The sequence below is a fragment of the Mirounga leonina genome, unplaced genomic scaffold (genome assembly GCF_011800145.1).
Source record: "Mirounga leonina isolate KUSES-001 unplaced genomic scaffold, KU_Mleo_1.0 Mir_224, whole genome shotgun sequence".
Taxonomy (NCBI): Eukaryota; Metazoa; Chordata; class Mammalia; order Carnivora; family Phocidae; genus Mirounga; species Mirounga leonina.
This window is the reverse complement of record NW_023270615.1, coordinates 16474128-16490529: the sequence shown is the minus strand read 5'-3', so window position 1 is coordinate 16490529 and position 16402 is coordinate 16474128. Positions and strand designations below refer to the sequence as shown.

General features: G+C 40.2%; 1 protein-coding gene across 4 annotated transcripts in view; it reads left to right on the top strand.

Annotated features, from left to right (window-relative positions):
* The window catches only part of LOC118026358 (contactin-associated protein-like 3), a 177659-nt gene that overhangs the window by 83392 nt on the left and 77865 nt on the right, over positions 1-16402 (top strand). For all 4 annotated transcript variants that reach the window (XM_035029173.1, XM_035029174.1, XM_035029176.1 and 1 more), the window contains exons 5-8: positions 7534-7737; positions 8432-8616; positions 9702-9845; positions 13683-13944. In XM_035029173.1, the coding sequence (XP_034885064.1) occupies positions 7534-7737; positions 8432-8616; positions 9702-9845; positions 13683-13944 (795 nt within the window). The remainder of the gene's footprint in view (positions 1-7533; positions 7738-8431; positions 8617-9701; positions 9846-13682; positions 13945-16402) is intronic.

Genomic DNA, 16402 nt, shown 5'->3' with positions numbered 1-16402 from the left:
TTGACATCCTCAACGCAGGTCTCTGAAGCCACAGACACCGACACTGGCCCCAGGTCCACCTTCATTTCTTTCTCGATTGTTTTTCTTCTTTGGGAGGTCTTCTCTTCCTTTTTTTCTACTTCGACTACCCATGTTCATGGTCGGTGTCTTCTCAAGCATTCCCTTGAGCTTGTATCATTCCCATGATGTGGTGTGCTCTCGTAACGTAATCTTACGTTTATTTGTGTGTTGATTGTTTGAATAAGGGAAGGGAGAAAGAAGGAGGGGAGGACAGAAGGAGAGAAAAGAGGAAGGAAAGGAGTGCATGAATCCTTAGGAATATGGAATATGTAGGTACAGAATGGCCACCACCATGGGGATTTACCAGTCATCCACGTGACACTCTAGTCCTGTGTCAAATCAGGCAATGAAAATAAAATGGGTACGCAGGGAAGAGAATGAGGGAATAAAACATGTAATTGGCCATTTTAAAATATTGTGTTTATTTGGGGCACCTGGGTGGCTCAGTCAGTTAAGCGTCCAACTCTTGATCTCAGCTCAGGTCTCTATCTCAGGGTCGTGAGTTCAAGTCCCACGTTGGGCTCCACGCTGGGCATGGAGCCTACTTAAAAAAAAATTAAAATATTGTGTTTATTTAAAAAATGTATTGACTGTTGCAGCAAAAATTTATAGGTTTTATTTAGCAACCTCAGCAAGTGTCAATATTTATAAGCCTGATGTTAACATTCTATTTTATATGCAATATAAGAGTTTGTGTTTTATATACAATGAGATAAACACATTCATTGACCCATGTAAATTCTGGTGTTCTCTCTTCCTTTGTATTGATCCATATTTCCACATATAATTTTCCTTCCCCCTCAAAGATGTCATTTAATGTTTTCTTGCAGCATAGATCTGCTGGTGAGGCATCTTTCACTTTTTGTATGTCTGAAGAAAGTTGGTATTTCGCCTTAATTTTTGAATGTTACTTTAACTCAGTATAGACTTCTAGGGTAACATTTTTTTGTTCATCAGGTTTAAGATGGCGCTCTTCTGTTTCCACACTTGTATCCTCTCCACTGAGAAATCCGCCGCCATCTGTAATTATGTTTCTCCGGATGTGACATTCCCTTTTTTCTCTAGCTGCTTTTAAGATTTTGAGCAATTTGTTTCTGGTCTGATTCTGTTTTGTTTTATTCTGTTTCTTGTGTTTGGAGCTCATTGGGTTATTTGGAATTGTGGGTTTATAGTTTTCATCAGCTTTGGAAAGTTTCAGCCATTGTTTCTTCAAATATTTTTTTCTAAATTTTCTCTTCACTCTTTTCCTTAAAAGACCCAGTTATCATCAAATAAAACATGTATTAGGCTGTTTGACTTTGTTTTCTTACATGACTTCACTGATGTCCTGGGGGTTTTTTTTTAATTATTATTTTTTTTCTCTTTGTGTCACTTGAAAATATTGCTATTGATGTGTCTTCAAGTTCACTGGTCTATTTTTCTGCAATGTTTAATCTGCCAGTAATCCCATTCAGTGTATTTTTCAACTCAGACATTGTAATTTTCACTTTTTTTTAAGTATCTTTTGTGGGGCGCCTGGGTGGCTCAGTCGGTTAACCATCTGCCTTTGACTCAGGTCATGATCTCAGGGTCCTGGGATCAAGTCCTGCATCAGGCTCCCTGCTCTGCGGGGAGCCTGCTTCTCCCTCTGCTCCCCTCTCTCTGTCTCTCATGAATAAATAAATAAAATCTTTAAAAAAAAATAAAGTATCTTTTGTGTATCTTCTTGACTTTTTGAACATATGGATGACAGTTATAACAACTACCTTAATGTCTTTCTTTGCTAATTATAATATCGGTGTCAGTTCTGTTTTGATTGATTTTTTTTTCCTCATTGTGGGTCATACCTTCCAGCTTCCTTGTATGCCTGGAAATTTTTGAGTGGATGCCAGACATTTTGATTTTTACCTTGTTGATGCTGGATATTTTTGTTTTCTTATAGCTTGAGCTTTCTTCGAGGATACCCTGAATTGAAAGGATTTGATCCTTTTAGGTTTGCTTTTAAAATTTGTTAGTGCAAACCAGAGCAGTGTTTAGTCTAGGGTAATTATTCTCACCACTGAGGTAAGACCCTCCACCCAATGGCAAAGACTGGTGAGGTTTCCAGACTGGATGATACAGTGGGTACTGCTCCCAATGCTGTGTTCATGCCAGCACTCTTTCCCATTCATCCTTTTAGATGGTTCATTTCCTGGTCTTGATGAGCTTCATCACTCGCATGCACTGATCAGTTCTTTGCTGAATGCTGATCACCAGTGTTCTCACTGTTTATCCTTCTCTGCTCCATGCTCTGCCTGTGGACTCCAGGTGCTTTGTTCCCATCAGACCCCTGACCCTGTCCCCTCTTCTCAGGGCGTCTGCTGGAATCTGCCCCAGTTTCTCCTTCCTGCCCTGTGACCTGGAAACTCTTTTAAGGCAGTGCCCCAAGTGGTGTTCCAGGGCTCATCTTGTATGTCTCTCATCTCTTGGGCATCATGAAGACCATTGTTTTATGTGCCACCCCCCATACACTATTTTTTTCTGGCTTCAAGTGAGAGAGTAAATCTGGTTACTCCATCTTGGTCAGGAGTGGAAGTCATAAACACGGCTCTCACTCTTGTGGCACTTCCTTTTCTTCACCCAGTGCCCTAACATAATAATGTAGCCAACACCCGTTTTTCAGGCGCTGTTGCACACACTGTCTAGATGTTGACTTAGCTAATACTCCGTATCAATGCTGTGTGGGAAAGGCCTCTTCATCCTCTGCAGATGAGGAAACGGGCACAGACGGGTTAAGGCTTTCCGCAATAGAATCAGGATTTGGACCCTCACAGGGCAACTCCAGCCCTTTCTCTGATCTACTGCTCTGTGTTGTTCTGAAAGGCTGTTTGTGGGACCAGATTCAGAAGCTATGAGTCTATCAGTACAAATTTAGTCTCACTACTGATAAAATGGATTTCTTTCCCTAAACGGCTAGTATGTGTGGGCCCTTTTTTTTTTTCATAATATTGTTAGTGATAGTCATCAAATATAAATATATATGTAATATAAATATATATAATATAAATATAAATTTATATATGTAATATAAATATATGTAATACAAATATATGTAATATAAATATAATAAAATTTTAAATGCCCATAATTAATACAAATAATCAACTCTAACATTTTTTATTTGAATAAAAACACCAAAATAATGCATTAAATTACCGCTTAGCATCACACTTAACTTTGAAGAGAAGGCTTCATGAAAAATGTCTTTGTATGTAATTCAACTAATTAAATAATTGGGGTACTTGAAACAGAGGTCACTTATTATGAATTAGAATGGGAAACAATAGTTTCATCTATTGTAAGAGTACAGAACCTGTATTCCAAAATAGAAAATGTGATACTTAATTGAAAATAGGAAGTGTTTTTCTAATTTTATATGATTTTAATTGATAATTATTAGTTTTATTAACTGAAGTTATAATTTGATGACTATCACTAACATGTGGCATGAAGATGAGGGGAACCTCTACTTAGTGGAGATTACACTCAAGGGGGCCTGCCTGGGGCTGTCCCCCATCTGCACTTGGAGAGCTAGCTAGCTAGCTAGCTAGCTACAAATTCACTGGGCTAAGTATTCTCTGTCTCACAATATGATGTTTTGGTTTAATTTTAAAAAATCTATTGCCTTTAAAAATTGTGTATGAGTGACACATGTTTAAAAATGTTATTTTATATTTAGTAACTTGTCAGTTTGTTTTCAGATATTCAGATTGATTTATGAATGTTTATTAGTAAACAACATTTTATAGAATTGATTCTCTTTGACGAGGCCTAAAATTGAGTTTCCAATCTAAATATTCCTGTTGTAAGTCATCTTTGTGATAATGTGTACTCTTATTTATCATGTGGGCTCCACACCAGGGCTTCTTGATCAACAGTATAGCCCATTGTTTGAACCATGTGGGCTACTTTCAGGTGCCTATCTGTAAATTGCATGTGACAGGAGCCATATGATTGCTAAGGTCTTACATTCTTTCTTTCCAGACACTTCCCCAGAGAAGAGTCCCCTTGCTCCTACTTCCTCCATCCTGACTGTGAGCTTCCTTGTCTCTAGTTTCCTTAGCAACCCACAGTAAGACTAGGATATTCCTGGAGAAATGCATTCTTTTCATGACAGCAGAAGTGAGAAGGTGAGGGAAGCACTGTCGGCTCTGGGAGGGCCAGGCTGTCTGTCCCCTTGGATTTCATCCCAGCATCCCTGCACCTGGTGGGCGCTACACCCATGTTAGATGAAAATGGAGGGTGCCTGGGTGGTTCAGTCAGTTAAATGTCTACCTTCAGCTCATGTCATGATCCCAGGGCTCTGGGATCGAGCTCCACGTCGGGCTCCCTGCTCAGCGGGGAGTCTGCTTCCTCTCCCTCTGCCCCTCTTCTGCTCATGCTCTCTCTCTCTCTCTATCTCTCTCTCAAATAAATAAATAAAATCTTAAAAAAAATAAATGAAAATGGAGCTGTACTTGGGGAATGAATGGAAATTAAGTCAGGGCAGTGTGAGGGGAGGGGAGGGAGGAAAAGTGGGGGAAAATGGTCTTTTCATAACAAAACTGTATTTGCCAAAGCAAAATCCCTGCCAAAGCAGAATCTGAAGCTATGGAAGACTGTCCATATAAAACCAATCTTTTATATTACTACACAGGAGCCAAAATATTTACCTATTTTTTGACCTCATAAATATATATTCAGGAATAGCCACAAATGAAATGTATTGAATTATGCAACAGGCAGATCAACAAAAATAATTAAATTTGTGATTTCCCATCTAAAATAGGGTTTTTAATTTTTAAATTGAAGAAGGATCGCAACGTCTGGCTGTGAGCTGGTTCTTATCATGGCCACCTGGAAGCAGTCAGGAATCCAGCACAAAAACCATCACTGGTTGATGCCGCAGAGTGTGGGATGACAGGCGTCTGTAAAGGGCCAGACAGCATACATTTTTGGCTTTGTGGGCACCTGTGATCTCTGCCACGACTTTTTTTTTTTTTTTTAAAGAACCTTTAAAAATTAGCTTGTGGAGCCGTACAGGCTGCAGAGTGATATGGGTCATTTTAGATGAAGAGAAGGAGCAACCTCACATTCCAGATTTCTAAAAGCAATTCCTGAATTTTATCTGTGCTGTGTTTACCCTCTACACTGAGCATACATTTGTTATCATTTAAGATTTTAGTGAAACTACCAGGAATACTACAAGATATATTGTTTGAAGTGGTTTTGTTTTATTCAGTTGACGACATATCTAGGTTATAATTCAGACCCCTTAGAGGCTTAGCGAACCTGTTAAAATACATGTTAAATGCGCCTCATAAGATATGATGTGATGATTAACATGTGGTTGATTGTTCTAGGTACAAGTGTTAGTGATCTCACTGGAGAGAAAAGGAAAACATGAGAACAAAAGGGTTTCAAGGCCATTCTTTTGTGTTTCTATGAATCCAATAAATTTTTCACTACTCCATTTTGCCTGAGGGAATGTCCAGGAAATATCATTTAGGTTCTTTAGAGCAGTGGTTCTCATATGTAGTCACCAGACCAGCAGCATCAACATCGCTAGGAGACACGTTAGAAATGCAGATTCTCAGGTCCTGCCCCAGGCCAGCAGGGTCACAACTCTGGGATGGAGCCCAGGATTCTGTGCTTAGCCAACACGCCAGGACATCGTCATCCCTAGAAGACCAATGTTACTCTTACAAAACAATAGTGGCAACAAGGAAGCTGGGGACAGGCATGATCTGATCAAAATAAGCCTGACAAAATCATTCATGGAACAAACATTACTTCTTCACTAACTACAGAAATGAGCCTTAATTATTACTATTGCCTTTCAGTGACGTCCAGGCGGATAAACTATACTAGTAAAATGTGAAAACATTTAAATCCTTCATTATAAAATTCTCATTACTTTATTGTCATCTGACACACTAAAGGACATCATTTGAATTTTACAAAGGGTTATGTTTTTATCAGACATGCATTGAACTATGCAATGACGAATGACTGCTTGTTTCCATGATTTTTAGACACACTACCATGTTTATGTATTTTCCACCATGTATAGAAATCAAAATCAAACTCCTGAATTTTCAAAAGGTGGCCACATGAAATAAATTCCTTAGAGTTGCAAACATAAAGGGCTTACTGTAAATATTTTGGTTCATCTGAATGAAATGGAGGTCCCAGTGCACATTAGCCACAAATTTAAACAAAATCGTATCATTGGCTCAAAAGACATCAGCTTCCTGTTTCATTGGGTTTCTCTTACACCTTCATCTATTACACATACACGTTTTTAAAAATTTTCTTTTTAAAAATTTTATTTGAGTGCAGTGTACACACAATGTTACGTTAGTGTCAGGTGTACAACATAGTGATTCGATGACTTTATAGGTTATACGATGCTCCCTGCAAGTGTAGCTGCCACGGGTCCCCATACAACTCAATTACAATATCGTTGACCATATTTCCTAGCTGTACCTTTCATACCGTGACTTATATTCTTCATTCCATAACTGGAAGCCCATACCTGCCACTCCCCTTCACCCATTTTACCCATCCCCCCACCCTGTCCCTTTGATAGCCACCAGTTTGTTCTCTGCATTTATAGGTCTGATTCTGCTTTCTGTTTGTTTATTCATTTCTTTTTGTTTTTAGATTCCACATATGAGTAAAATCATATGATTTTGTCTTTTTAAGGCACAATAATGTCTTGTCTTTTTACTTGTGAAATATGAAAAATATGAGATATTTTTCTGGGCAATATGAATCCCTTTGTGGATCTCTTGTTCTGTCTTCAATTGCTTTGACCAATGTTCTTTTTACATTAATGATAAAATATAACTTTTTCAATAAAGACAATGCAAGCGACCTTGATAGCTGGAAAAATAAGACTATCAGAAAGCTGAGGGACAATGGCAGCTTCGTAGCCATGATGTGATGCAGCGGGGAGTGACTTCAACTTCTTTACTGATCTTCATTGTTTACAGGATGAGAAGTGGCCAATGCAAAGGCAGAAGCAATTGGGCTTGGTCAACAGAAGTATTTCTAGATGATACATGTTAAGGAAAATGTCAGAAAAGGCAAAGAGGAGGGCACCTGGATGACTCAGTTGGTTAAGCGACTGCCTTTGGCTCAGGTCATGATCCTCGAGTCCCGCATCGGGCTCCCTGCTTGGCAGGGAGTCTGCTTCTCCCTCTGACCCTCTTCCCTCTCATGCTCTCTGTCTCTCATTCTCTTGTCTCAAATAAATAAATAAAATCTTTAAAAAAAAAAAAAAAGGCAAAGAGGAGTTTAGGGATCTCAACTACTGGTATCAAGGGAGAATTGGCGGCACCGTTTTTTCCCTCTGTACTAAACAAACCAGAGATGTATTATGTCTGTGTGTGTTTGTGTCGACTTGCTCATTTCAGTGCATGAGTAAAGATGTATTATACTTAGATTACTTTTTAATGTCTCCCGCTGTAGGATCTGAGATGGTTAATTTTGATGGAAAAAGCTCCTTGCTATACACATTTAATCAGAAATCCGTGAGTCCAACAAAAGATGTTATTTCTTTGAAATTTAAAACCAGGCAGACTGATGGGATTCTACTCCACAGAGAAGGACAAAATGGCAAACACATCACCCTGGAATTAGTTAAAGGAAAACTCATCTTATCCCTTAATTCAGGTAAGAAACTATAAGTGGGTGTTTTTGAAAATATGCTTATGTAGATGAAAGTATCTTTTTATACTTAGTTTTTCACAGTTAAGTAGTTAATTTATCCTGAACAGAACACTTTTGAGAAAAAAAGAAGACCCTATAAATAATTACTCTGAAGCAATAGGTGTAAACCAGAACGGTCTAGGCAAATGGAACCATGGTCGCTCCACAGTTGAGGTATACTATAGACAATATGCATGTATCCTGAATATACGTTACTGTAAGAAGTTTTATAGCTTGATAATTGTGTAAGACATGTAAAGACATATAAAGACATGTAAAAATTTTATAGCTTGATAATTGTATAAGACATGTAAATAACCTGGTTCAGTAAATAACCTGGTAATATTGTTAAGTTCAGTAAATAACCTGGTAATGTAAAGATAAGGGTGGGTCACTGAATTTATGAGGTAGTACTGTACATGAGGTTCTAGGAAGAAGATATTTTCGAAAATGCAATAATTAATAATAATAAAAACATGAAACAGAAGAAATCATTCACGAATGAGAGAAGGTCGTATATAAGGCTAAGATAAAAGCAACTGACCAGTTCTCGGGATAGAAGGATGTAAGGAAAGTAATTGGGAGAAGTGCTGACCTCCCACATGGTAGCCATATTGAGTTGGATGGAGTGGTTCATTTGCTTCTCCTGTCCTTCTAGGCCACGCTAACCTGCCCTCCCCTGACACCTGTGTGACCCTCACCCTGGGCAGCCTGCTGGATGACGAGCACTGGCATTCAGTCCTCATCGAGCTCCTGAATACACATGTCAACTTCACTGTGGACAGGCACACTCAGCATTTCCAGGCAAAGGGCGAGTCCAGCTATTTGGATCTTGATTATGAGGTGTGAACATGACTTTTTAAGTATTACAGATTTTATTATTTAAATGCACCATAACCTTCTAAGAAAATACCGCAACGCAGAGAGACATTCCGTTTGCTAGTAATTTGGAACGTTTTTTAGAAACGTTTCCCACGGGTGACGTCGGCGTGGTGGGAGATGTACACGCGCACTGTGGAAACGGTGTAGCACTCATAGGTGTTAGTTTTCACATGAGAGGAAGTAGTCACTAGATCTGGGAGATGTGTAGATGAAGAGCTATCGGTAGGACGGGTGCACGTGAAAATGCATTTGTTCGGACAGTTCTTCTGTGTTACATCTGGTGTTGGCTGTGAACCTTTCCCCTGGAGATTTCTTTGTGTTTTAGGGCAATCCTAAACAGAATTAGCAATCTAGGGTACTTTGGAGAAGTAATCAACATATATTCCAACCTGCTTTTTCGAGGAACAAACGAGCCAAAAGCACGCGATTCAAAATACTGTTTCTTGGGATACTTACAGGCTCAACATATTCACAGCACGTTGCCTACTCATATCTAACCTGCACTGAAGTGCACCTTTTGTTCTGCCAGTTCTGCTCAGCACATCTATCAGAGCAAATGGGAGGATTTCAACATCCATTTAGTATAAGTGGCCTCAGCAGAGGAGACCAGCTGGAGAGCCTGGTCCTGAATGAGATTATCAGTGGCTTCATTATTCTAACCTATCAGCAGCATCATGGCAAAGACCAGGACCCTGAAGTCTGGGTTCTAGAAAGGTTTATAAAGTAGAATGTCAACACAGTCAGCTGCATTGTCACACAGATCAGGAGTGACCGTGGAAATGAATGTACAATATTCCCCGTCAACTGAAGTGACATAGCCATTTGAGTAGCAGATTGCAAGAAGGGGTATTTAACCTACTTATCTAAATATAATAAAGAAAGCATTGGTACATCGACATCTAAAACTTCACTTGAAATTAACATGATAATGTTATATGCCAGATAGATTTGAGGCAATTATCCTGTACCTGCTAAGCATAAATGTTTTAGGCAGATAATCAGAAAATCATTAAACAATATTATTTATGTCACTTTTTCTTTCTAAGATCAGCTTTGGAGGGATTCCTGGACACGGAAAATCAGTGGCATTCCCACATAAAAACTTTCACGGCTGCTTTGAAAATCTCTACTATAATGGAGTGGATGTCATTGAATTGTCCAAGAAACACAAACCACAGATCCTCATCATGGTAAGAAAGTGTATATGCGAGGTCTAGAGAAAAGGGAACTGCAGCTTGTCTGATTGATCCAGTCTTAGAATATGTTTCTTCTGAAGGCAGAGGATGTGCCAATCATATATGCCTTTTAGTTCATATTTGATTTAATTAACTAATTAATTAATTTAATTTTTAAATTTAATTTTTTAAAATTTTAGTTCCAGTTAGTTAACATACAGCATAAAACACTAGTTTCAGGTGTACAATTTAGGGATTCAACACTTCCATACATCACCCGGTGCTCATCACAAGTGCCCTCCCTTCCTCCCCATCAGGTTTCTCAGTTTTTGCACGTGTATGGAAACAGATGCATGCTTTTGTAAATATGTCACAGTGCATTCGAATAAAGACTTTTCAGTGCAGGGTCTCTGTTTGTGATTGATTTCCTCTTGCTTCTTTCTCCTGTTACTGAACTCCAAGTTCAGCTGCCTGTCACTCGCTCGGAGGGCCAATACTCCAGAGATGAATTTTGATTGGAAAAGAATTTGAGCTTAATTTAATTTGAGGCCAGCAACCTGGAGAGAAGGTGGACTCTTGCTCAAAGGCCAACTGCAAGGTTTCTGCCAGGGGTTTTTAGAGGGGTTTAGGAGTTCGGCAATAAAGGGAGAGCGGTGGTCTGCAGCGTCTCTTGATCACGTGCAGACTCCATTATGCTGGCCACAAACCTTATCTCAGTGCTCAGGGGCTCTCTGGTTCCTCTTTTGTGATGTGCAGGAATGCTCCGTTGTTTCAGCAAAGGGAGGCAGAGCCCACAGATACACAAAGGGAGGTTAGTAAAATCATTCGTGTGACCTAAAACAGAAAAACATTTTACCAGAAAAGTTGCTGGCTTTTCAGAAGGTAGATGTGGCTTCAGGCAGGCAGCTGGGAAGGTTCGGGTCCTTCTATCCTCAAGGCCAGCGGTCTGTCTGCTATGGATCTGGGAACTTAGGTCAGCAAGTAAGGAGCGTGTTATCTTGAAGCAGGTTAACCCCTGTCGGAGTGTTGCCACATTTCCATCTCTCCACACGGCTGCAGGCCCTCCACCCAGGCTGGCGTGTTACTAAACTAGCATCTGTCCTTCCATGTTTTTGGTTCATTATAACTGAATTCTCTACGGATCAGTACCCTCAGCTTCACACGCATAATTGTGAATATCGATGCCTCCGTATCTAGCATCGTTTACAGAAATGGGATTGTTTTATGTAAGCTTTTCTCCATCTCGATTTTCTAACTCAGCTAAACCTTTTTTTAAAAAAAGATTTATTTATTTTAGAGACTGAGAGAGAGAGTGAGAGCATGAGGGGTGAGGGGCAGAGGGAGAGGAAGAGAGAAGATCTCAAGCAGACTCCACACTCAGTGCAGAGTCCGTCCCGGGGCTGGATCCAGGACCCTGAGATCATGACCTGAGCCAAAATCAAGAGACAGACGCTCAACTGACTGAGCCACCCAGGCGCCCCTAACCTTGTAGGAATTCTTTCTAGCCATCAGCTGCAGCTCTCTGTTGTAATGGCTGCTCAGGGTTCCATTAGGAAAGTTATTTCCTAATCAAGACGTTTGCTTTATTTCTGCTTCTGTTTTACCACAAATAGGCAATCACGCCTCTGTTTTCAGATACTGGGTCTTTTATTCTGATGGCAAAGGTTTCAGGTGTAGAATTTCCCGGTTGAAAGTTTTATATAGCTTTCGATTTTAATAAATGTTGTTGGGTTGTTTTCCAAGAAAAACCTGTAACATGACATTTGTCACCAGCAATGTACGACAGAGCCCTCCCCTCACGTTTCAAGCAGCCACACGTCGTCAGACAGCTCTCAGGCTCTTACCAGCTCAGTGGACATGAACTAATACCTGATTGTTGCTATCTGACTCCTGATGAATGAAATAACCTTTTGTCTGTTTAGATTTGCTTTTCTGGTGATTGTTGATTCTTATTCTTTTGCCATTTTTAGTTTTATTAATTTTTTTTCTTGTCAATTTATGAGAGTTTTTTTAAAGATATTATTTATTTAGAGAGAGAGAGAGAGAGAGAGCACGAGTGGGGGAGGGGCAGAGGGAGAGAAATTTCAGGACCCTGAGATCATGATCTGAGCTGAAATCAAGAGTCGGTCACTCAACCGACTGAGCGACCCAGGTGCCCCAATTTATACGAGAGTTTTATGTTTGATAGGTTACCCTTTTTCATCCATGATCCAAATACTTTTTCAGATTAATCAATTTTATATTAAATATAAGATCATGTTATAATTATATATTATATATTGTATCTTTTATATTAAATGTGATATGCTATGTTGAGTATATAAATGTTTTTATTTATATGTGGTCAATGTGTCTATGTATTTTTTTTTATAGCTTTGTAATATTCGGTCTTGCTTTGGAATGCTTCTGAAAACCTAGACTCTAGATATAGTCTCATGGATTTTCCCATAAAAAGTTTTAAGTTGGTTTTACTTATTTTAAAATTGAAAAAAATTAAGTCTTTGATTGTCTAGGATTTATCCTTTATGTGGATCAGTTGAAATTTTATGCCTTATGGGTACCCATTTGTTCCTGCACTATTTAGTAACTAGGTGCAACCTTTGTTCACAGGATTGAATCATACCTTTCATTACATACTGGCTGGACATATATTCTCAGGTCTTTCTGTGGGTTAGTTATTGGGCTCTGCTGCTATGTTTATTCCTACACCAATACCATATTGACTTGATTACAGTGCTTTTATCATATGTATGCTTTGGTGTCTGCTCTTTAAGTCCCATCTTACTCTATTTCTTTGCATGATATATTTTGGAGAGGAAGGGCAATGTTTGGGCCTATGTTCCTCTGGAATTTATGAAAATTTATCCAATCTCAGGAAAAATTCTTGTAGAGATTTTTTTCTTTAAGATTTTATTTATTTACTTGAGAGAGAGAGAGAGAGAGAGAGAGCACAAGCAGGGAGAGAGGCAGAGGGAGAGGGAGAAGCAGGCTCTCTGCTGAGCTGGGAGCCCGACGTGGGGCTCGATCCCAGGACCCTGGGATCATGACCTGAGCCGAAGGCAGCCGCTTAACCAACTGAGCCACCCGGGTGCCCCACTTGTAGAGATCTTAACTGGAGTTACTTTAAGAACTTAAGTTCCTTCTTTCCAAGCACTATGATTAAAAATAAGTTTGCTCCTGGAGCAATAGACATAATCTAAAGATAAAAGTTGTGTTTTTTTGTAAAATAGAATGAAATAAAAATAACAACAGCCTGCCAGTCAGGTCAGACGTTAGGTTGGGTGAACGCACTGGCTGACACGGCCCGTGTGAGCTTCAGAGAGGCAGCCAGCCAGCCCTTGGGATGGCCAGGCTGGCACATCCTTTCTGTCAGATGGGTCAAAGCTCGTGGCCCACCTAAGTCAGATGTACATGTCACCTGAGTGACAGACCTCTAAGCACGTTTACACAACCAAGGACAGTGCAGGAAAGTTCTCGGAGTATGTGGTTCTTGGTGCTGAGCTTCATACTGGATATAAATGTCTAATACCTTGAGGGAAGATATCTGTCTCCTCTGTTGTATCCCTTGCCCAGCACGAGGACTGGGAAAGAGATTCCTTTGCCGATGTCCAGAAATGGAGGAGACACAGCTTCCCTAAAAGACTCAGAAATACGTTTGCCCAGTTAGGGCAGTGCTGTGGTTTGAGGGACCTATCAGATAAATCTGGATTTAAGTTGGATGGGGAGCCTAGTTCTTAAGTCCTAGTTTGCTAGAAGGTTGATAGGAAACTGCAAATCTTGGAAAGCCCATTTTTAATGAAGTAAAGTTGTCCCTCCTGCCCCTTCCTAAATCCTCTTCCGCTGTACCCACAGGGAAATGTGTCCTTCTCGTGCTCACACCCTCAAATTGTGCCCGTGACTTTTCTGAGCTCCAGGAGTTACTTGGCTCTGCCAGGCTCTGCCGGGGAGGACAAGGTGTCGGTCGCTTTCCAGTTTCGAACGTGGAACAGCGCAGGGCTGCTGCTGACCTCTCAGTTTCGACACGGGCCAGGGGCTCTCATCCTCGTTCTTAATGATGGAAAACTCAAGCTGAGTCTCTCCCAACCTGGACATCCGGCGAGGGACGTCACAGCAGGTAATAAGCGTTTGCCATGACTGTACCGTCCTTCCGTCATCTCTGCAATAAATGAGCAACTGAATCAATAAGATATTCGTAATCCTTCTAGAAGGAACTAGATTTCTTTTACTTTTGAACTAGGTATCTCCAGGCCGTTGGTGTGTGAGTCAGTGTGACACAAAGTTGGCTACATCACACATACCTATCAAAAAGTTTAAAAAGTAACTTATTTATAAATTGATGGTTAGTAATTGGCAGTCAACTTGAAATACTGGAACACAGTAGCCTAAGCCTGAATCCTCTTGAGAAAATAGGTTTCTTATAACTGTCTTTTGAACCTATACACACTCTGGTCTTGATACTATTTGAAGTTACGATTTTTCCCTTTTTTGCGAGCATCCTGCTTCCTTTGGGAATCCCTGTTTTGGGTAAGTTTCTTAGAACTATGGGTGAATGTTCTGCTCGTCTTCCAAGAAGGACCCACGTTTCTAAACTGACTTCCAGAGTCATGTTATCGTTGGACTCTGGGAACTCTTTTGCATTTGAGCTGATGAAAATTTAAACCCAGGCAGGTGCCATTCCACGAATGTTGAATATGGAAGAACATCTTGCCTGACACAGGGTTACCAGGTCGGGATTGAAAGCCGGGAATGAAACTTAGCTTTCTGTTTCTCTTTATAAATGAAAAAAATCTGACCACCGGCGTACGGAGTTTCCTTGTGGACCTCAACAAATGAGCAGAGCCAAGAGTGTCAAGTCCAATTTAGGAAATCGCTTCAATCTTGGTTTGTGTAGATTTATAAGCCACATGTCGCATTAACTAAAAGAGATAGTTTTACTGTTGCTTCATGTGAGTACACACTGTTCTCCCTTCCAACACACAGGTATGAGTTATTTAACTTTTTTTGAAGGCCGGCACTGAAATATTACACAAATGTTTTATTGCATTGATTTTTAAGCTTTTTCAGTGCAATGTGTTAATTTCCGAAAGCAAACCAGAGGTGAATTTTTCTTGCTGCCTTTTTTAGAAGCATTTGAGGGGTGATATTTTTTACATTTGAAATACAGGCATGCCTCAGAGATATTCGGGTTTGGTTCCAGACCAAATATTGCAATAAAGCAAATTAAATGAATTTTTTTGGTTTCCCCGCACATATAAAAGTTATGTCTACAATATACTGTGGTCTATTAAATGTGCAGTAGCTTTATGTCTGGAAAAACAAATATATGTACCTTAATTAAAAAATATTTTATTGCTAAAAAATGCTGTTACCTGAGCTTTTAGTGAGTTGTAATCACTGATCACAGATCACCATCACAAATGTCATAGTAATGAAAAAGTTTGAAAGATTTGTGACACAGAGACAGAGTGGGCAGATGCTGTTGGAAAAATGTTCCTGAGAGGACACGCTCTGGGCAAGTTGCCACGAACCTTCAGTTTGTAAAAGGTGTGATCTCTGCAAAGCACATAAAGAAAAGCACAGTAAAACGAGGTGCAGCAGTATGTGGAAAACGAGACAGATTGCAGTTGGTTTTTCATTTCAAACCTTGTATGAAGTACAAAAGCCCCTACCAAACCAAGAACCACATTTTAAATTACGTTTAAATTTTAATTTTAAAAGTAAATCGCATTAAATGCATTTTTCCAGCTTTTAGATCCTTCTTCCTAATAGTTAACCTCAATATGTTTCTGAAAGGATCTAGAAAGGTGCAAAGGTGTATAATCTAGTGTGTGTGTTTTTATGGAACTGGGCCTGCGGAGCGTGGTGGGAACAGAAGGGCAGTGGAGGAGGGAGGAAGCGTGCATTCCCTTTCTGCAGGAAAAGACACAATCCCACCCTTTCCCGAAGGGCCTCGACTGCCCGGGCATTATTCTCTGTCATCAGGATAGATTTGACACAAGCCAGTGGGGGTGGTGAGTGAGAGGACTCGCCTCCCAGGCTCATTTCCAGACCTGCCTCTGCTGCTGGAGCTGATGGGCTCCATGAGCAGCACCTGTGTTCTCTGACAGCCTCGGGTCCTCGTCTTTGAAGTGACCCCAGTGTGACCGATGGTAGAAGCAATGGTGCTGCGTCTACGAACCGTCAGCCCAGTACCTGCTAGTCAGCAACCACTCTGTAACTTTTAGTTCTCATGATTCCAAAACTAATGCTGCGACCATCAACCGCCCCGCCCAGACTGAAACCTTTGCGGGGCTGGGCAGGAGCGCAAATCAGAAACAGTCTATCCTCCCTTCTCCATCCATCTTTTAATTGTAGTCTCCCATGCCTGGGAGACATGCCGTCCTTCCATCAGAAGTGGGGAGGGTAGGACATACATAAAAGAAACACAAAGGGTGAGAATTATAATGGGTAGAAACAGAGAATGAATATAAGTGCAGGCATTTCACTTTTAAATGAGCATGTTGAATTTTATTAAAAACAGTCTTTTATTATAGAGGCAAATGGCATCTATTACCCGTTCAAGGAGATATTCT